The sequence below is a fragment of the Anolis sagrei genome, chromosome 4 (assembly GCF_037176765.1).
Source record: "Anolis sagrei isolate rAnoSag1 chromosome 4, rAnoSag1.mat, whole genome shotgun sequence".
Taxonomy (NCBI): Eukaryota; Metazoa; Chordata; class Lepidosauria; order Squamata; family Dactyloidae; genus Anolis; species Anolis sagrei.
In genome coordinates, this window is record NC_090024.1 from 70,323,024 (window position 1) to 70,346,148 (window position 23,125).

The window sequence follows — 23,125 nt, forward strand, 5'->3', positions numbered from 1 at the left end:
AATAATCCTCTTAGTGTCTTGCTCCTTAGCCATTGCAGTCATAATAATCCAAAAATGGAATTCCAAAGCCCTTGCTTTTGCTGTATTGCAATGAAACGTCTGTACCAAAATGAGATGATGTCTAGGGGAGTTGGTCAGTAACTGAGATCTATTTGAAACAGGAGGCGAGCCTATTAGTTCTAGGACTTATCTGGAAGAAAATGTCATGATTAATATTGGTGATGAATCAGAGTCCTGTGTCAAGTCAACTAATATGACACTGGAAACAGACTGACAAAAAGGCAAACCCCGTAATTTCTCTACTTACAGCTCTCAAGCTGTTTTCGAACTGCTTAGGTGGATAGTAAGCTGGGCTGACAGTTGGGTGCTCACCCTGACCTGGGCTCCGAACTGGCAACCTTTTGGTCTCCCTCTTTTTTTAGGCTTTATGCCTTTTACTAGCCAGCTCAAGATCTGCATCCTAGGAACTCTAGGCTTCTCACCCAACTAACAGTTTCTTTTTCTATGGCATGACTGTAATATTTCACTCACTCTCTACTCTTCGAATTTCTTCCCTGAACATTTGCAGGCTGCTCCTTCCCTTATAATTTTGAAATCTCTATTTAAACCTCTCTTTTTTTTGTTTCCCAAAGCTTTTTGATTTTTTAAAATAATCTTACAAAGTTTGATTACATGTATTTGTTTGCTTTATATTATGCTGCATTTTTGTATTTTATCTGGATATTTTGTTTTTCAATTATATTGTATAGTTTTATAGTAAATTATTTCTTCTTTCCCACTATGTGTTTATGTGTATAAACGACATACATGTGTGTGGATAATGTGTGGGTGTGTGAATACTGTGTGTGTGTGCCTTTGGCAGAACCCACTATTTTTGGTTGTTTTACTTATAAAGTATCATGAAGATTGATGGCACTAATTCAGGCATGTAGCCGGGGGGGGGGGGGTTGAGGGGCTTCAGCCCCCCCCCCCCCCCGAAATTCTCAGGGTGGTCCACGAGAAGGCCTTACTGGTACATTATTTAAACTGTTATCTTTATTCATATCATGATCTGATCACCATGTTCAATATATCCCATATGCATGAGGGTATCGGAGTAACAATACAAAAGGTTTGCTAGGGTAGACCCTCTTTCACTCAGACTCAGCCCCCCCTCCCCCCCTGAATCAAACTCAGTCCCTCCCGAATCAAAATCCTGGCTACGGGTCTGGGCACTATAGAATTGATGATGATGATGATGATGATGATGATGATGATGATGATGGTGGTGATGATTTATTTTTATTTATTTATTTTGGGCACTTCTACCCCGCTCTTCTCAGGGGGGACTCAGGGCGGCTTACAACCGGCACAATTCGATGCCAACAATTCAACAGATAAAATACATAACAACAATAACCACAATAGTTAAAACATTCAATTAATACAATAACAACTAAAAAGATGATGATGATATAGAATTTTATACATGTACATATTCATGCTACTGCCTAGACTTGCTGGGAAAAGCACCTTATCAATGAAAATTAGTTGGATATACATTAAAGTCCTTTACTAGGTTCTCCATTTTCTTTGGAGGAACTATTTGAGACAATAGCTATTTCTAATGAAGGTTAAAATACACAGTAGTAGTCAACCTTCCAACTAAAGAAATACTGATTTTTGCATTGTCGTATTTTCTCTTTTCTTCATCTTTCTTCTCTGCCAGTATGCCTTTGTTAATGACGTGTACTGTACTATATTAATCCCTGAAGCGAGATATTCTTCCCTTCTTCCTCACTTTTGCTTTTAAAATAGGTCCATCATATTACACTGAATCAAAGAAGCTTTGTCATTCAGATTATTAATACTATACAATAAGAGGAAGCTAATGATATCACTTTATAAAACTTAGTAACAGTTGGTAATGTTTAACTATTTTATAATGCCAATGAATATCTGTTAGTAAAGATAAAGGGGTCTTAGCTGTGTTTCCAGATGTACTATGAATAAAACACAGTTTATTCATAGATGTGCTTTGTACTATGAATAAAACACAACCTCTCAGGGAATATCACTTGTGTATTTATATGAACTAGATATATAGAATAGCTTATAATTTTAACTGTGATTTCATTATTTTTCTTTCCCTTTACCCTTAGAACGCTTCAATGTATACCTTATGCCTACACCAAATTTAGATATCTACGGGGAATGTACAATGCAGATCACACATGAAAACATCTATCTCTGGGATATCCACAACGCTAAGGTGAAACTTGTAATGTGGCCTCTAAGTTCCCTGAGAAGATATGGTCGTGATTCAACATGGTTTACTTTTGAATCTGGAAGGTAAGACAGTATCATGAAAATATTTTAAGTAAAGTTATTCAGTAAAATTAGCATGTTATGTATCATGAGGCATTATGGTGTACTTGGTTCAGGTGGCATATGCAACAATAACTCCTATGACTCATCGCATTAACCCCGCAATTTGCCACAGATTGTGGCGAGTGGCTGGGCCCAGTGGGGTGTGTGAGGAACCCATTGCCATATGCCCCACATCATCCACCTTGCCACTCACCCCATACCATAGGGGGAAGCATAGCTACCTGACTTCATTGTTTCTTATGCAACATGGGAAGTTTCCCATGTTGCTGTCTCTGCCTCCTGTGATGCTTGAACTTCAGTTGAGGCACAGAGCTGCACTGGAAGTTGATCTACGCTGTGTGATGGGAGCCAGTGGACTCCGTGCCTCAACTGAAGTCCAAACATCACAGGATGGGCAATTTTGCCTGTCTGATGAGGTCCCTATTTTCCTACTGGAGTTTGGAAAAGTTATTTAATGGGGCTGCAACTCCCAGTATCTCAATCTAGGGTGTATGGTTTTAAAGATGTGGTCCCAAGCTCTGGTTCCTGCCTTGACGATGTGGCTCTATGATATTGGTATGGGTGTCTATCTAAATTAAAGGCGTTTCTTTGACTTTCAGTTTATAATCTCCTCTGAATGGGACAGCAACTTTGAATATATTTATTTACACTATAGAATGAGACTAAGGAGACCCTAAGGAACCACCAACTTAATCACAAACTGCTAGTGACTTTCTATTGCTGTGCTATAGAGATGTCCTAACCTACTGCATCTGTGCATGGTTTGATAACTGCACAGTGGCAGATAGGAAAGCACTCCAAAGGGTTACCACTTCTGCACAGTGAATCATTGGTTACCCTCTCCCCTCTTAGGAAGAACTTTACAATTCCCGCTGCCTTAAGAAAGCTCAAAGTATTCGTGGGGACCCAATTCACCTGGCATCTTCTTCTTCTTCTTTTTGGATTATTGCCATCTGGCAGATGGTACAGGTTGGCAAAGACAAGGACAAACAGATTGAGTGATAGCTTTTATCCTAGAGTGGTGGCTATGTTGAAGTCAATGATTTCATATTGATTTAGGCTGTGTGGTGGGGAGTGGGGGTGGAGGGATGGCTGTATTGTTTTGTAGTGTATGTGGGGGAAGTCATGTAATTTCGTTGTGAAATAGCACAAGGACAAATAGAACTGTTCTATTCTGATATTGAATGTACTTTGACATCACTTTAACTGCCATGCCTCAATGCTATAGAATCCTGGGAAGTGAAGAACCAGCATCCTTGACAGAGAAGACTAAAGACCTTGTAAAGTTACATTTCCCATGTTACCATACAATTGAGCCAAGGCAGTTAATATGGTGTCAGATTGCGCAAATTCTATAGTGTAAATGCACACTAGATCCAAAACGGTTAGTTCTGTTATCTGAAATATCAGAATAATGTCAGAATAAAATTGGATTATGGAAGAATACTCCATCTTTGAACTATAATGTAAGAAAAACACTCAAATTTTAAGACTATGCTATCCATTTCTGGACATAAAGTATAACTGGAATTACAGCGATTAAGTTTGCATTCCTGATAAAAGCATGGATAGGTGCCACAGCCATAAAAATGAATCCTAGTCTAATTTTGCTAGCCAAAACACACTCATTTTTTCCTGTAAATGCTGGATAGTAGATATGCTGAGTAATGCAAAATTGACAAGTGATCCTGTAAATCCTGATATTTACATAAATTGATAGGATAGGCTTAGGACAAGAGGATGAAGTATGAATTTCTTTATCTTACCAAGCACTTGACAGGGAAGAAATTATTTTCATTTTGTGTAGTTTTGGGAAATTGCAAGATATTAAAATAAATTTAAGAACTGAGCTAAATGTTAAAATGGTCATGAATCCTATAGCAACATGGAAATACATTAAAAGCCTTTCTCTACATGTAAACCATTTAGATTTTATTGGACTAAACTTCCCAAAAACTCTACATATTTCCCTGTATGAAACACATATCAAACAAGGTTTTCCTCTCAAAGTTCTTCAGACATGATAGGGATACAGCTGTCAATTAACACTTGCAACAGAGAAGTGGAAAAAAAAGATAAATCTTTCAAATAGTTGAATGGTTGAGAAAGTAATGCTAAATCTACCCACATGGATTAGTACATGGTAGTTTAGTTCAGTGATGTATTTAATACTAACACATGGCGATCATCATAGCTTGAGACCATATGCAGTATTTAAGCAGTGGGATGAGGTTTGAATAAGCTGATAAGACTGTAGGAATGGTAGAATTGATGATGGCACTTTAGACTGTAGTTTGGTGGGAATTATATTTTTAATATAACCTTGTGTGTTTTGTCGTAAAAAAAAACATTGCAAATCAAAAACTAGAAGAATATATAATAGAAACATTCTCCATCCTGTGTTCATTCTTAGTTCCTTCTTTGATTTCTGTTATTTACATGGCAGGATTTCCTTTTAAATATTATTTTATTTATTTATTTATTTATTTACAACATTTCTACCCCGTCGTTCTCAAACACCCCCCCCCGGGGGGGGGACTCGGGGCAGCTAACACAGGCAGCAATTTGATGCCACAATATCAATAACAACAATGTAAAATCATAAATACATAGCAGATTAAAAACAATAACATTAATTATAATCACATAATCACATAGTCACATAATCACATAGTCACATAGCTGTTTCCAATATATTCTTTTTCTTTGAACTACTTTCTGTCACCTATTTCTGAATAAGTAGAACTCATCTAAATTGAGCTAGGAAAATTAGATTTTGGTAAATGAGGGGAAAATATCCCATAGGTGACCCTCATGGTAGAAATGAAATGAAATAATGAAAACACAAATTAAATAGCTAATAGGATATTGTACTTTCACGACACCCAGTCTGCTGCATAAGGCTAACACCTTACTTGTCTTTGCTCTGAGTCCCAATTCCCCCTCTGAATGCCAGAAAATATGGAAACATGTTTGAAAGTAACTGGATATTAGATGAAGTGATAGATATGTAGATATAGAGTAGGTAGAGAGGAAGAGCCAAACAAAATGTGTTTTGTGCCTGTTCATTCTGTAGAGAAGAGGTTGGACATCTAGGCATTATCTATACTTGTTGAGCATTCATTATCCAGGATTCTGAAATCCAAAATACTTCCAAAATTCTCTAAATGGGTAGCCAAGATAGAAACACATTTGCTCTCTGATGGTTCAATGTATGCAAACCATCATGTGCAAAGTTATTTAAAATACTTATAAAACTAGCTTCAAACTTCAAACCGCATTGAGTTGCCTGTCTGGGCTGAAATATGCGGTATAGAAATAAAGCAAATAAATAAATAAATAAATGTGTATAGGCAGTATATTAAACATAGATGAATGTTATGTTTAGACTTAAGTCCCATCTCTGAGATATCTCATTATGTATGTATAGTCAAATATAGGTATCCCCCCATCCCAAAAAATCTGAAATCCAAAACACTTCTCATCCCAAGCATTTGTACAGGGTATTGGTTTTGACCTTTAAAACCCTAGATGGTTTGGGTCCAGGTTGGGTCCGTTATCAGGACCAGATTTTGAGGTCCTGATAACGGCTGAGTTTTTCCTGTTGTTTTTCCTCAGTGCGACTGTCATCTGGTATGGTGACATCAATAATCCAAACCTTTTCCACAATCGTGATGACTGGTGTATTGTGTTCCAAAACTTTGTCAGTCTGGATTCAAAAGTCCCACAGTATTTTTGCATGTTCATTTTCCACCAGCTTTGCAGGTTTATGATCCCACCAATTCTTTACTGCTGGTAGGTGGTACTTGTGGCATAAGTTCCAGTGAATCATTTGGGCCACAGAGTTGTGCTTTTATTTGTAGTCCATCTGTGTGATTTTCTTGCAACAGTTGAGGATATGATCAATGGTTTCATCAGCTTCCTTGCACAGTCTGCATTTGGGGTCATCAGCTGATTTTTCAATCCTGGCCTTAACTGCATTTGTTCTGATAGCTTGCTCCTGGGCTGCAAGAATCAGGGCTTCTGTCTCCTTCTTCAGTGTTCCATTAATGAGTCATAACCAGGTCTTCTCCATATCAACTTTTCCTTCAGTTTTCTCAAGGAACAGCCCATGCAATGCTTTGTTGTGCCAGCTGTCAGTTCTGGTTTGTAGTGCAGTTTTCTTGTACTGGTTCTTTGTCTTGTGTGCTTTGAGAAGATTCCAATTATTTACCTCAATTAAAGCAAGTTCTTAGCTTTCCTTGACATATTCTTCCAGGGCATGTTTTTCTTCTTCGACTGCTTGTTGTTGTTGTTGTTGTTGTTGTTATTTGGATAAGAGATACTCAGTTCAGCAAGGGCATTTTCTTTTACTGAGAAGTAGTAAAACAAATATATTAGATAGGGAAGCATAGGCATGTGTACTGATATCAATATCAAATATTCTGAAGAGTTTGTGGTACATTCTCAAGATAATATCTCCACGTGATGCATGAACAAATACTGTATGAGAATGCCATGGAATTTAGCCTTCATTATGTGACAGCCATACAAGCAGACATCAATATGCTTCAAAGGGGATTACAAGATTTAGTTCAAAATATTTACACATGAATGCTGTGCAATAAGCATGCAGGGATATGAGTCATTTCTGTTCATATCTAATGATAAATCAAAGGTCAATTGTGTTTCTCTTTTCTTCTGCTTGTCCACCTTCATTATAGTTTTCCATCTCCAGCAGAACTTTCTTTTTAACTGAACAACCACTTGCTCATTTTTCATAAGCCATTTGTATTTTATTCTAACTTGATTTAGAAATGGGCAGTTGAAGAACGAGAGGAGTTTGAGGGAGTTATACGAGAGAAAACACTTTGTGGAAACATGCAATTCTTTAAAATCAATATCTTAAATTATTATTTCAAATAGGGTTATATTGAAGCACGTTGTTCTTACATATACAGATCTTATGAAGCTTCAAATAGGTTTTTCACTTCATTTGAGGGAAGGAAGCCGGGCAAAGCTTTTAAACTAAGCTATTCTAGAATGATATACTATGTATCTAGTGTTAGTAATTGTGTTTGGTATTAATGTAGCAGTTTAGCATGTTCAGTACCAAAATATAAGAAATATAAATGATTAAATAATAGCAGCATTGAATTTTCCCTTCCTTCTACAACTATACCATTCCAGGAATTCCCCAGCTTGTAAAAATGGATAGGGGGAAGAAAAGAGGGCTATATCCAGGAAAAAAGAGGAAAGAAGTCTAGCAGAATTTCTGTCCTTAGCTGATACTTACATGGGTGGATCAAGATTTTCCACGAAATGGTTAGAACATAACTTTCCATTCATATAGTTCCACATTTTCGCCTCCCCCCCCCCCCCCCCGGCAACTGAAAGTCCTAGGACACTCGTTCCACATCTATGGTCCGTGGACCACCAGTGGTCCACAAGAACTAAAATATCGTCTACGGCCTCACTGTTACTACACTGTTGCAACAAGAGTGACTGTTGCAACAAGAATGACTGTTCTAGCGAAACCCTCTTATAATGTCGAGGTTTATTAAATATAGTTTTCTGTGGGCAAGCAGATGGTGACTACTGGGTGGCATATGTTTGTATCAGAAACTAGAGCTGATAGGATTTATCCAATGCAATTTTCTGAATAACCAAACTGAATTAAAATGGACCAAAACTGATTTGTAAGCTTTTTGGTAGTATTGTTGGGGAGTGGTTCCTGGTCAAATTAGTCCCTGGTCATGTGGTCCCTGGTCAAAAATGGTTGGGAACCACTACCCTAGGTGTGCCGTCGCGCCTGGGGCTATAGAGAAAGAGGCATGGACGTGACTGCTTTCCCCAGGGGATTGCTTCTTGCCCTCCTTTAGGGAAACTGGAACTCCCAAGGACCAGAACACAACAAGTGACTCGAAATGGTGTTTATTTGTTGATAATTAGTTTTCTTTCTTAGGCACAAACTTTATGTTTTAACAGGGGAAAAACACTTTATAAACTCTAAGTCCAGGGTCCCAGGAGTAATAAGCTGAGAAGCTTTTCCTGTTCCCTCTCTCTCAATGGCTATGGATGCCGGAGCAAACCACAACCCCAGTTCAGTGGCCTAAATTGAAGGACAAGACCTTCCTATGATGCCAAAGAACTGGAATGAAGGCGCCTGAGGTCTTCACAATTCTATTCAGGGTGGTCTGAACATAAAGAATAAGACTCAGGGGTCAAAACCTAAGAACTGGTAGTAAAAAATGCCTTGACCAGGGGCTTTTGGGCCAAGCTTTTGGACACGTCCATCCAATGAGTCTTTTTCTGAGGTAAAAAAGGTGAGGGAGAAACCTTCTCTTTCTCCCTTGGAAGGGGCGGAGCCTAAACAAATGAACTGGGGAAACAAGCCAATAGGTGCACAACAACAATAAATTGACAGCTATAATAACCAATGAAATTTAACTATACATATACAAGGTAGACAGGAATAAAATGGCAGTTTAAATCCTGCAACTAACAGTTCTAAATATATGTGGCGCCACACGCGCCGTCACACTAGGAGAACCAGGGGGAAGGGGAAAGGCAATATAATTAATTCAGACAATGAAGCAGCTTGGGAAGAAGAATTGATGACCTAGAGCAGTTCTACATTGTTCATTTACTCAGGGACCAATCTGGCATGACATACACTGGATTGGCTACTGCAGAGGCAAGGGGGAGTGTTGATTCCAGCAGTACTGAACCTGGTTTGGTACCACCCACCAGTCTTACCACGCTTTCTCGTTCTCTTTGTCAAGGCAGCTAACAGGCATGACATGTGTCCTGAAGTGATCTCGGCAGAGATCACCAATGACGGAGGGGGGAAAGAAGGAATTTCCCCCTCTTGTTCCTCCTCTTATCTCTCCATACAACATCACTGCTCATTGCTCCATACAACATCACTCCAGGTGATAAGTAGCCAGCAGGACCCATGTTACACCCCATGGCTTCCACAGCAAAAAAAAAGAGGAGGGGATGGCGAGTGCCTTCCCAGGTCCCCAATCTGCCAAGCCTGGGGAACACATAATGGTTCTGCCTCAAAATCAGTCCCATTGTTTCCATAGGCCAAAGGTTGTAGGTTTCTCTAGATCCTGGGATTCTGCAATAAGCAAGTTTTCCCTACATTAACCTGGATTGGTTCCATGCAGTTGATTTGGTCAGCCTTTGCACTAAGTGGTCATTGTTTTAGATGAAGTAAACTCTTTCTTTCTTCCTCTGGGAATTCATGTCAATTGATGAATAAAATAATGTGTCTGCTGGTGGAAATGTTGAAGCCATAAAGGAAATATTTTTAAAAAAAAATGTTTCAGATTTTTTTAAAAGAAACACTTAAAGTGTTATTTTAATTACATGACTTGTTTTGATACAAAATTGACATGTATGAGATACGAAAAGTATAGTTTACAGATTTAAGTACAGATAAAAGAACAGCAAACTAAAAAGAAACCAATAAAACTGGTCAAAATATCAACGTTAGTAAAACAATCATTATTTTCTTTCCAGCTGTTCTCCACAGCATCAAGTAGACATTACAAACTCATTTCCATAAAATGAACTGATAAAAAGAAAAACAACACTAGAAATTATAATATGATACTGTTTCATATAGTCTTACATAAAAGTTGTCATCTTACATACGGTATATCCTTGTTTCTTCTTTGTGGTTCCTGTGAATGCACACTTACGGAGTATACTACTCCTGCTCAGGCTCTATCTGAAACTTTCCAAGCAATATTCTTTCAATTTTTGGCAGTAATCCTGCCCACTTCTCCCCAGAGCATAAAAGGTGCCCTGGCCCCACACTCCCTAGTTCCTGAGCCGCACTAGCAGCTAGAAGGGGGGAGGTTTGCATTTGAGGGGAGAACAGCTGGGATTGTGTGAATTCACACAGAACCACCCAAAGAAACACAATTACAGGTAAGCAACCCGTCCTCCTTTGTGGTTTCTGTGAATGCAGACTTGTGGAGACTAGCAAACTATGGTCATGGAGGGTGGGACACATGTCAAACCGACACCAGTTAAGTGAAACACATAATATGTTTTATTGCACATTAGAAACAAAGACATATTGCAAGTATAGAAAAAGGGGTGCAACTTCAAGCAACCTTAGGCAATTGCATGGCTAGGCCACTCCAGTGGCTGCCAATTTTCCAGCCAAGTACAAAAGTGTTGGTTTTGACTTTTAGAACCCTACATGATTTGGGTCCAGGTTACCAACAGAATCACCTTCTCCTGTACAATCTACCCCAAACACTCATGCCCCTTGGGGAGCAGCTACTCCAGCCCACCAGAACCCGTCTAGTGACCATCACCCTGAGAACCTTTTCATTGGCCATCCAAGACTGTGGAATGACCTGTGAGAACAGCTCCGACAGCTAAATGAGCTGTCAGGATTTTAAAACCATCTAAAGACCTACCAGTCAGTTTGAATCATGAATTTTAAACTTGAGCCTTATGTTTAATCTTTGTTATGTGTGCTTTAATATGTGTTTTGTAGAAATATGTTTTAATATGTGTAGGTTTTAGAATGTTTTTATATGTTTGTGTGTTTTTAATAATGTTGTAACCCACCTCGAGCCATGTAGAGAGACGGGTAAGAAATATAATTATTATGATTATGATTATTTTCTTTAAAATTGCTCACTTCATTTTTTCTAAAGCATTTCACATCAACATTAAGATAAAAGCTGCAAGGGCTAAAATCCAAGAGGTAGAATAACTATTAAATCAATTACACTTATGCATGTAAATGCCATTGTTTGAATTCTTGTTAGAACTAGCTACTGAGATTTAAATCTTAAATTATAATGTTGTCTTCAAGTGGTATGCACTTTTCATGATTTACACTTTTTCATGCATTTGTCTTAATGCTACTTTTTAATGCTTTCTCCCATTAATTAAACTATTTCTGTGTTATTTCCAAATATAAACATTTTTATCTTTCATATTTATTCATGCATATTGCAAAAATAGTTTTAGAAAAGCTTTGTGATGCTCTTATTTTTTTCCTGTTGAAATAATCCAAAAGATATTACTATATTTACATTCAAGCTGTCTTGAGACCACAAATTGGATTAGTCCATCAAAAATCTCAGTTAGTACACATTTTTCCATCCTTGATGATTACCAACATAAAGGATGGGGTTCTCTCCCCTGAAAATCATATTCCTCATAATGCAACAATTATCTATCAAAAATATGAGTTTTATTCTTTGTTTCACATTTAGGTGAAGAGAGTTACTTCTTTGTTCAAAACCCAGATGGCGGGATATTGAACATAAAAGCCTTTTGCAATCATTCAAAACATGAATAATGAATCCATGTGGAGACGGTATTTTGGTGGCAGATTTCCCTCCCAACATACACTTTTTGCTTTCATTCAAATGTCTTTAGAGGTTCCAGCTGTGGAGGATTCTCCGCAAGTAATTGGCAAGCCTGTATTTACAGCTGCCTGTGTGGACTTTCTGTAGACTTTACGATGAATCTTGTAGGTTGTTCATTAGGGGTTGGGGGTCAGAGTATCCAGCTTTTAAAGGTCTCCAAAAGGCTATGGACTTTAAGCACTTCACTTTCTGCAAACCATATTGCTGGGCAAAGCATGAATCTGTCCTTTCCTTGGCCCTTGGTTCAAAATATATTTAATGGTTTCATTACCAGCAAGGAAAGACATGAGATTTATCCTAAAAATAGCTATAGAAATATAAGCTATACTTCACAAATTATAACTTAACCCTTAAATGTCATGGTAAGTACAGGCTGTCTCCAAGTTACAAATAACCAACTTACAAATGACACATTGTTAAGAATCGAGGTGAGACAACAGGAAATGAGAGATTTATTTATATTTATTTATTAAGGGCTTTCATATCCTGTCTTTTCTCAACATCCGTAGGGGGGCTCAGGATGGCTAACAAAGCGGCACCCCATGGCGTCCACATCAAAACATAAATATACAATTAACAGCAATGTAATAATAAAAACAATATAAAACAGTATAAACAGTATAAAAACGTATAAACAATATAAAAACAATATAAAAACAGACAACAAATAGTCAGCAGTCACCAATTTAAATCATTATCCAAGGGCAGTCCATCAGTTCTAAATAAGTCAATGTGTCAGTAGGTCAGCCTATTCTCCAAAGGCCTGATCCCATAGCCAGGGTCAAGAGGGATGCAGCCAATCTTATTTCACTCAGGAGGGAGTTCCATAGCGGGGGGGCACCACAGAAAAGGCCCTGTCCCTTGTTCCTGCCAGACGCAATTACGATAATGGGGGGACAATGAGAGAAACCTATCCCTCGGAAGGAAAATTCACTCCTGAAATACATATCACGAGGTAAAGGTGTCTGCACTGAATTTTTTTTGCCAATTCTTGTTTTTGCAAGCCAATTTTTTCAAAATCCACTTATCACAGGGACAGAAAGTGAGGCAGAATCTTCTGATCAGGGGAACAGATAGCAAAACAAACACCACAGAGGTGTTAACTTTTTTGTATGCTATCCAAAGCAAAAAAAAAATAGATTTTTTGACTGGAGTTACACTTAAATAAATGTACCTTTTCCAACTTGCATACAAATTCAACTTAAGCACAAATCTACAGAATCTATCTTGTTTGTAACTTGGGGACTGCCTGTATACAATATCAGAAGTCAGTTTGTGCATTACTTGCTAGAGATCTGAACAAAGCTTTTACAATTGATTTCATATGTTTAGTTAAAGTAACTCAGAGTCCCAAATCCTATAGTAACTGGTAACATAAGTACATTCTCATGTTCGAGTTAAGGAATATTTATTTAATTTAAAGCAGAAAATTCAATATGTAATAGTTTTAAAAGGAATAATTCCACCCTGGCTCTTTTTGTTCAGAATTTATAACACATTATGTTATGCTGTGTGATTGCTTGAGAGAATAACTTGTTATAATTAGAAACATAATCAACAATGACAGCTGTTTTACACTTTACATGATAACAAATAGTATCATGCACCATGCCATATATGAAATCATTCAACAGCTAAATTAAGAACTCAGTGCAAAAGGTGACTAAAGTTTGACATCTAATTTGAAAAGCCATAGGCTTTTTTTCTAAGATATAATTTCAAAAGTACACAGCCAGGATTATTTTTTTTTTAAATCTCACAGATTTTCATATAGGAGAATTAAGCTGTGTTTAACCCTGATTCCCCCTTTAACACCAATGTAAGGCAAAGGCATTAATTCATAGTCATTTAGTCATTTATTCCTTGTCCTAAATGATTCTAAAATAAGCACTTGAATTTCTACATTAGTAAACTGATAAGAAGATCTTAAAAGAGCCTGTATTTGATTTTAAAAATGGTGGCTTAATATAATGAATTGGCTCCAGATAACTATGGCATTGGCCATACTGTGGCAGAAGTTGGCTATGATGTAAGCTGACTTCCTCACTTCTCCTCTCCCTGGCAGTTCCCCAAAGACTTTTCTGAGGGTTGAGGGACTCTGAGGAATGGCATGGCATGAAGTTTGGGGGAAGGAGTATGCAAACATCCACAAGGTGGAAGCAACCTCCATAAACAGAGCTATCAATATCAGTAAGGCTTGCCTATAACTCCTTAAATGATTTTTTGCGTTCCCAGGCTAATAATAATAATAATAATAATAATAAGACACCAGGATTGTGGCGCAGCTGGCTGAGTGTCAGCTGCATTAAGATCACTCTGACCAAAAGGTCATGAGTTCGAAGCCAGCCCGGGCTGGAGTGGGTGTCCAGCCATTGTGTAGCCCGTTGTCGACCTTTGCAACCCGAAAGACAGTTGCATCTGTCAAGTAGGAAAATAAGGGACCACCTTGTGTGGGAGGCTAAATTTAGCTAATTTATGAGGCCATAAAGAAAGAAGACTCCGGGGAATGTGGAATGCGGAAGAACTTCATCGGTGTCGTTGATGGACGATGAAAAGCAGCAGCTCCCCTGGCGGCCAGAAAAAAAAAAAGTTAAATAGCCTTTGTCTGTTAAATGTTGTTTGTCAAACTGGCATTGAATGTTTGCCATATATGTGTTTACTGTAATCCGCCCTGAGTCCCCTGCGGGGTGAGAAGGGCGGAATATAAGAACTGTAAATAAATAATAATAAATAAATAATAATAATAATAATAATTATTATTATTATTATTATTATTTATACCCCACCCATCTCCCTGAAGGGACCCGGGGCAGCTCACAAAAGCACTCGAGGTGCCACACAGAATAATAAAATTACATAACACCAGAACAATATGTAAATTAACTGAATATAAACAATGGAATAAAATGTTGACTTGACACTGCTTTGATTTCAGATTATTAGTTTTTTGCCTTTAGTCTTTATTATGTTTTGTTTGATTTGTTCACTTTCCATTTTAGCTATTTAGTTGATTTCTTTTCGATGTAGCTCACTATGGGAATTTAACTGAAAGACATTATAGAAATGTTTCCAGAATTGGGGGGGGGGGGGGAGCAGGGGACAGAGAGTGCTCAAATATTTTCAGAAGTCAAGTGTTTAGAGATTTTTCATGTTTGATTAAGGATGGCATAGAAGTTTCTGCAGCTTTGCTTTCCTACCTCTGCACATGTATGGGAATGGAGGACTCAATATGAGGAAACAAAAGGTGTATAATTTAACAGATTGCATATCACTGCATAATATTATCATGTAGCACTCATCTTGAGAAGCTAGCAGTTTATAACACTTCACCCTGATTTCAGGAAGAGAGAAAGCTGTGTGAGAGCAGAGGCTGCCAGAAGTTATACTTTGAGAATTATTTCTTCTTACTGTGCTAAGATTCAATGTCATTAACTCAGGGACTATACAAGTTAGGCTGCATTCAGTTTTAATATGAATCATTCTGTGGTCCCTGTTACTTTTCATGTCAGTGATGTAACAGCTTGAGTATTGGACTATGAATCTGGAGACCAGGGCTCAACTTCTACTTGGCTACAGAAATCCATTGGGAGTCTCAAAGTAAGCCAAAGGCAAATCTACCCTGAACAAATATTGCCAAGAAAACCTTGTGATGGATTTGCCTTAAGGTTCCCGTAAGTCAGAAATAACATTAAAACACACAACCACAGCAAAAGAAAGTAATAAATGTGCATTCAAAGGAAGGAGTGTCCAGATTACTCTTTTTGGTGTTGCTGTTAATATCTCTGTTCTGTTTTTTGAGGAAGTGGGTTCCTTTCTTCTAGACATACTGAACTCTTGCTTCACTTCTAGATTTGATATGACAACTTTGGTTTTCATAGTAAATTATTTGTAGCAGGAACACATGAGGATTGTGTGGCTGCTATTCTACTGGACATTTCATGTTCATTAACCACAGTATATTTATGGGTGGCATGGTGGATATGCACATGGGAGATGTTCCGGTTCCGGTTATGGCGGTCAGCAGCAAAACGCTGAGCTGCGCCGTTTGAACAATTCAATCGGGAGGAATCCGGTCGACCCCCCCCCCCTCCCCTCGACCATCTCAGAACTGGGAAATAGAGACCCGAACCTCACGGGTCTTGAAGAGACCCGAGTGTTCTGGGGGAGCCGAGGAGCCAAGGACAAGGAACCGGGAAGGCGAAGGTGACAAGGGAGCGCCGCCATTCCAACGCGGCCGGCTTCCTCCCTCCCTTAACAAGATCATAGCCCCAAAACCTCACCGGTGAGTGCTGGAGCTCACTCGGGATCTGTGGGGGGTCGAACCGCTGCCGTGCTGCCGCTGGGATCGCCTAGAAGGAGGTGCTGCGGCGTCCACTGCGGCCCTGCTGCTGGGGCAGCTGCCAGAGCCCAAGCTGGAGCGTGGAGAGGGGAGGCAGAGCGCCGAGGCCGTCCCATCTACAGCCTGGCGAGAGCGTTCCCTCTCGGCAGCCAGGCCACTCGCCGGAGCCGCTGCCCGTGCAGCCGCTGGAGCCGCCTGGGAGGAGGAGCTGCCTCTTCCGCCGCCTCCGCAAGACCGCGCCGCCGCCATTTGCGGCCTTGTTGCTGAGGCAGCTGTTGGAGCCAGAGGGGGAGCTTGGAGAGGAGAGGCAGAGCGCCGAGGCCGCCTCCAACTGCGGCCTTGCTGGAACGCTCCCTCTCAGCAGCCGGGCCACCCGTTGGGGCTGCTGCCTGCGCTACCGTTGGGGGCCACCTAGGAGGTGGGGCTGCCGCTTCCGCCGCCTCCGCAGGACCGCGCCGCCGCCATTGCGGCCTTGTCTCTGGGGCAGCTGTTGGAGCCAAGAGGGAAACGCAGAGAGGAGAGGTAGAGCGCCGAGGCCGCCTCCATCTACGGCCTTGCTGGAGCGCTCCCTCCTGGAAGCCAAGCCACTCGTGGGCCGTTACCCAACGCCGCTGCTCTTTACCATCTGGGCCTACCATATGCGAGGGCTGTTTGCGGGCCGCTGCTCTTTACCATCTAGGCCTTACCATCTGTGAGGGCTGTCTGCGGGCCCTGGCTACCTGGGCCTTCACCATCTTTTCACCTGGCTACTTGGGCCTTCACCATCTGTTACCACCTGGGCCCTACCACCTGAGCAAGCCGTGTGTAGACCTTTTTGTGCCGACCCTCTGTGTTGACCGAGATTGCAGTTCTTTGTGCTGACCTCCTGTGTTGACCGATATTGTAGACCATCTTGTGCTGACCACCGCCGTGTTGACCACCTCCGGAAGACTGAGAGACTCATCCGCTGTTACATCAGCCGTCCATATTTTACATCTTGAATCATAATAATTTTACCAACAGAGATTATTGCCAACTCATTAATATTGTGTTTACATATTGCCTAATAGCACTCTAGTGTTCCAACCTACTTGTTGCTAATTGGTACTAAGAACTTAATAGAGCACTTTAAGGCGCCTGCCTCCTTTGCTGCTAACTCGAACTAGCACTTATGCTCCTTCTCCTTATCCCTCCATGCTGCACTTTAGATAGCGCTTAGAGCTAGACGTGAGTATTTGTTGCACTTTAAGATCCTGCACTTTACGAATTGTCCTAGTGACACGTAGCTGTGACGTCTGTGACGTCTTTGTATTTGCACTTGAAGACTCTTGCACTTTATGAACTATCTAACTATCGCAGCTGGGACGCTTACTGCACTTTACTACGATAAATCTCACTGAAGTGTACTATTTCTACCCATGTGGTTCCCCATCCCCCTGGTTGTATTGCCCCTGATATTAGTGTCTAGTGGAAGGGGCAAGGGACGAAGTGGGCTGGAGTCCGTGGGTAACAATGAGGTGGGGAGGGAGGAGAAAGGGAAGCAAGGGAAGTGGCAAGAAAAAACGCCAACTAACCAAACAACCTCCAACGAAACAGAAGTTAAGACCTTGGAACTGGACTGCGGCATGGAGGAGGGGAGGTGTTCCACGAGCCGAGGGGCCCCCATAGAGGTCGTGGTGGGAAGGAGGAGATGCGGGAAAAGGAGACCTCAAATTCGGCCTAATTCGGACCACTTATCTACATTAACAATTTCAAACCGGTCTCCTAAGGTAAATTGGTGTAACCAGGTGAGCGGGCCCTCTGGATTGAAGGTGGTGCTGTTGAACGCCAGATCTGTCAACGGAAAAACGACCTGGATCCAGGACCTAATCCTGGATGAGCGGGCAGATCTGGCGTGCATCACGGAAACCTGGTTGGATGAAGCTGGAGGTGTAAATCTTACCCAGCTTTGTCCTCCAGGCTTCTCCGTACAGCACCAACCGAGATCCGGAGGACGGGGAGGCGGGGTCGCAGTGGTCTATAGAGATTCCATCCATCTGACCAGGAGTCCCATCCCGCAGACCACAAACTTTGAATGCGTTCACCTGAAGGTGGGTGACCGGGACAGAATAGGGATTCTGCTAGTGTACCGTCCACCTCGCTGCACTACAGTCTCCCTACCTGAGCTAGCGGGGGTAGTCTCGAGCCTGGCGTTGGAGTCTCAACGGCTTCTTGTGCTGGGGGACTTCAACATCCATGCCGAGGCGACCCTCACAGGAGCGGCTCAGGACTTCATGTCTGCCATGGCAACCATGGGGCTGTCCCAACAAATATCTGGCCCCACCCACTGTGCTGGACATACATTGGACTTGGTTTTCTGCCAGGGATGGGAGCAGGGTGGCGGTGTGGAGGAGCTGTCCATCTCTCCGTTGCCATGGACCGACCACTTCCTGATCAGATTTAGACTCACTGCGCCCCCTAACCTCCGCAAAGGTGGAGGACCCATTAAAATGGTCCGCCCCAGGAGGCTTATGGATCCAAATGGATTCCTGACGGCTCTTGGGGATTTTCCCGCCACCTCGGTAGGTGACCATGTCGAGGCCTTGGTCGCTCTCTGGAATGGGGAGATGACCAGGGCAATTGACATGATCGCTCCGGAACGTCCCCTCTCAAGTAGCCGAGCTAAACCAGCTCCTTGGTTTACTGAGGAGCTGGCAGTGATGAAGCGAAGGAAGAGGGAACTAGAGAGCGTGTGGCGCTCGGACCCAAGCGAGCCAAATCGAGCACGGTTTGTGTCCTTTATAAGGGCATATGCCGCGGCAATAAAAGCCGCAAAGAAAACTTTCTTTGCGGCCACTATTGCGTCTGCAAAAAACCGTCCGGCGGAGTTGTTTCGGATTGTCAGAGGTCTTTTAACTCCCGCCACCTCAGGCGGGAGCCCTGACAATTCGGTCACGCGCTGTGAAGCATTTGCTCGGTTCTTTGCAGACAAAGTCGCTTTGATCCGTTCTGGGCTGGACACCATGTTAAATGCAGTCTCCGAGGATGTGACACGAGCACCTGCTTGTCCTATTTTGATGGATTCTTTTCAGTTTGTGAAGCCCGAGGATGTGGACAAGATACTCGGAGGAATGAGGCCCACCACGTCCATCCTAGACCCCTGCCCATCCTGGCTTCTGAAGGAGGCCAGAGGGGGATTGGCTGAGTGGGTAACGGTGGTGGTTAATGCCTCCCTTCGGGAAGGCAAGATTCCAGCGAGCCTAAAACAGGCTATTATAAAACCGCTGTTGAAGAAACCATCATTGGACCCCACTAAATTTGACAACTTTCGGCCTGTTTCCAATCTTCCCTTCTTGGGCAAAGTCACGGAAAGCGTGGTGGCCTCACAACTCCAGGTATTCTTGAGAGACACGGATTATCTGGATTCGGCACAGTCTGGTTTCAGACCGGGACATGGTACCGAGACGGTCTTGGTCGCCTTAGTTGATGATCTGCGCCGGGAGCTAGACAGGGGGAGTGTGTCCCTGTTGGTGCTCCTGGACCTCTCAGCGGCCTTCGATACCGTCGACCACGGTATTCTTCTGGGGCACCTTGCGGAAATGGGTCTTGGGGGCACTGCTTTGCAGTGGCTCCAGTCATTTCTGGAGGGTCGTACCCAGAAGGTGTTAGTGGGGGACTCCTGTTCAACGCCACAGCCTTTGACTTGTGGGGTTCCACAGGGCTCTATATTGTCCCCCATGCTGTTTAATATCTACATGAAGCCGCTGGGTGAGATCATCCGGAGTTTCGGGGTGCGGTGTCATCTGTACGCAGATGATGTCCAACTCTGTCACTCCTTCCCACCTGCTACTAAGGAGGCTGTCGAGGTCCTGAACCGGTGCCTGGCCGCTGTAATGGTCTGGATGAGGGCGAACAAACTGAAATTAAATCCAGACAAGACAGAGGTACTCCTGGTCAGTCGCAAGGCTGAGCAGGGTATAGGGTTACAGCCTGTGCTGGATGGGGTCGCACTCCCCTTGAAGGCGCAGGTTCGCAGCTTGGGTGTGATCCTGGATTCATCGTTGAGCCTGGATCCCCAGGTTTCAGCGGTGACCAGGGGAGCATTTGCACAGCTCAGGCTCGTGCGCCAGCTGCGCCCGTACCTTGGGAAGTCTGACTTGGCCACGGTGGTACACGCTCTGGTCACATCCCGCCTTGACTACTGCAACGCTCTCTACGTGGGGCTGCCCTTGAAGACGGCCCGGAAGCTTCAGCTAGTCCAGCGCGCGGCAGCCATGTTACTAACTGGAGCAGGACGCAGGGAGCATACAACGCCCTTGTTGTTCCAGCTCCACTGGCTGCCGATCTGCTACCGGGCCCAATTTAAGGTGCTGGTGTTATCCTACAAAGCCCTAAATGGTTCCGGCCCAAAATACCTTTCGGACCGCATCTCGGCCTATGAGCCCACGAGGACCTTGAGATCGTCTGGGGAGGCCCTTCTCTCGATCCCGCCTGCTTCACAGGCACGCCTGGCGGGGACGAGAGAGAGGGCCTTCTCGGTGGTGGCCCCCCGGCTGTGGAACACCCTCCCTGTTGACATCAGACAGGCGCCCTCCCTTATGTCCTTCCGTAAGAGCCTGAAGACATGGCTATTCGAGAAGGCATTTAACTGAGTGCTACAGTAACTGGAAATGACAACTAGAACAGTATATGGATTACGAGCTTGGTTATGATTCTACGATAAGACGGAGCGGATTATTTTTAGTATAATTAGATGATTGTGTATTAGTGATATGTTGTTTTTTTGTCGTCTTGGCTTTATTGTAAATTGTCTTTTATATGTTGTACACCGCCGTGAGTCGCCCTAGGGCTGAGAACGGCGGTTAACAAATGCAGCAAATAAATAAATAAATAAATTTTAAATAGTATTTTGTCCTTTCTTCGGGACTGATTTGAAAAGACGGTGTTGGGGGACTTTTGTTCAACTCTTTCACATTGGTGTACTGCATCTTCCAGGATTTGTTATTGTCCTCTATGTTGTCTAATCTACTGGGATATGGTTAATAAACAGTTGTTAGACTATTCTGTGCTATACAGTTCTATGTCACCAATATAGAACTGAAATGCGTTTTTTTTCTTTTTCATGTATAAATTGGAAACCTGACTTTGTTCTGAATTTTTGTCTGTAAACAGTAATAATTAATGTTTGAGGGCTAATATATTGATATTTAATATAGACAAGAAATAACTGCTCATGATTAGAAAAAATAGATAAATTCTGAAATATGAAGCCTACATTCTTTAGATGGGGTCACATTCCCCTTGAAGCTTGTTCACGATGCATGGTATTTCGAGATTTGGCTTTGCATCTGTTATGATCATATGCCAGATATAACTAGTAGTGTATTTACCTAGATTAGCCCATTCAGCAGCAACATTCATTCCCAATAAAGTCAGACCTGACTATGGTGACAAATACCTTAGTTATTCAAGAATGAATTACTGTAATGTAATCAACATGAGCTCACTTTTGACAGATCTTCTAATGTTAGTCCAAAATGCAGCAAAAAGAATGCTTATGGGAACTCATTCAGAGCATCACATTGCACCTATCATGGAACATACCATTATTCAAAGTATGAGTGAGATTCAGGAGGCTGTAGGGAGCATCTGCACATACGCAAACCTCTCTGTGCCCTAGGATCTTCTTTAAGGAAAGCCCCAGTCTCTATGCTCCAGCTAGTAATGGTGTGAGTTATGGAGAAAACAGAAAGGGCTTTCTCAATAGTCATACCTAATTTGTGGGATTCTGTGATTCACGAGCTTAGATTGATGTCCTCTCTGACTGGCACTGTTGCTAAACAAAATAGTTCTATTTAAATGAAAATTTGCTGTGTAGGTTTAACTAAGATAATTGTACTCTCTGATTTTATTATATTATTATTTATTTGTAATTGTATCGCTAAATGGCTTTTTAGTATTTTAATGCTGTTTTGAAATCTTGTCAGCCAACCTGACTGGGATAAAAGCACAGAAAGGGATATAAGCATTGTAATATACACATTGATAGATAAATGTAGGTTCATCATAGCCATTGTGAAGTTTGCATGGGATCAAATGCACAAAAGTAGCCTGAAGAACTAAAAAAATGAAATAAATAAAATGTATATCAATTCTGTAACAATGTAATCACCCAAACTGTATTGCTTCTCTATTAAGCATCTTTCAAATTTCTCTTCTTGTTTAAATGACAGTGAAGGTGAAAATTAATTTGAACTTAGTGATCCTAATTATTGCTTAACACAATTAATGTTGCTTCAGGCTACTTAACAGTGAGGAACCACTGCATCACAGCAAAGTTAAACAAGAGCAATAATAACAGAAGAGATACGCCTTTTTTGATGTATGTGTGTGTGTACATGTATATGCATACATAGATATGTATGTATTCACAGTCCAAAATGAAGAGGAACACCCAAGAGCTATAGCCTATCATTACAACTTAGTAAAATTTAAAAAGAGAGAACTATGAATCCAGAGAGCTCTTTCAAGGATCACATGCCTCTCAGGTAATCAACTAACATGAAGAACTGAGATGTCTTGAATTTTCCACTGTTTTTTTCAAATGCGTAACTTTATGGAATACATCTAATCATTTGAAAAGGCTTTGTAGGGAAGAGGAGGAGAGGTGAATGTAAAATTAATTGTTGTAATAAAGAGATGTCAAGAAAGTCTATTCCTCTGGACCCATCCTTATGGATGTATCTGACTAACAATTCTAACATCTAGATCAAAACTGACAGCAGACTGCACAGGTTTCCCAACTGAGACCTATTACATTGCTAACCTTGCTTTAGATGGCTTATCATTGCCAACGGCATGGAAATGTCGATTTTAAGAAGTACAGACAAAAATTAATTGAGATCACAATGACATCATCATTTCTGTTTTATCATGCAAGCTATACGTGATATTAGGCCTACAAATAGACATGCAACACTGCAGAATAATCATGGTACAATCTGCATCAGTGTTGACTTGCTCTGCAGCAATCAATTCATTGGTTCTCCTCCAGTTGGATTAGTAATTG

At 41.5% G+C, this 23,125-nt stretch overlaps 1 protein-coding gene across 3 annotated transcripts in view; it reads left to right on the top strand.

The window, feature by feature from the left end:
* DOK6 (docking protein 6) overlaps positions 1 to 23,125 on the top strand; it is a 369,307-nt gene that overhangs the window by 166,427 nt on the left and 179,755 nt on the right. For all 3 annotated transcript variants that reach the window (XM_060774998.2, XM_060774997.2, XM_067467476.1), the window contains exon 5: positions 2,142 to 2,331. In XM_060774998.2, coding sequence (XP_060630981.1) covers positions 2,142 to 2,331 — 190 coding nt within the window. The remainder of the gene's footprint in view (positions 1 to 2,141; positions 2,332 to 23,125) is intronic.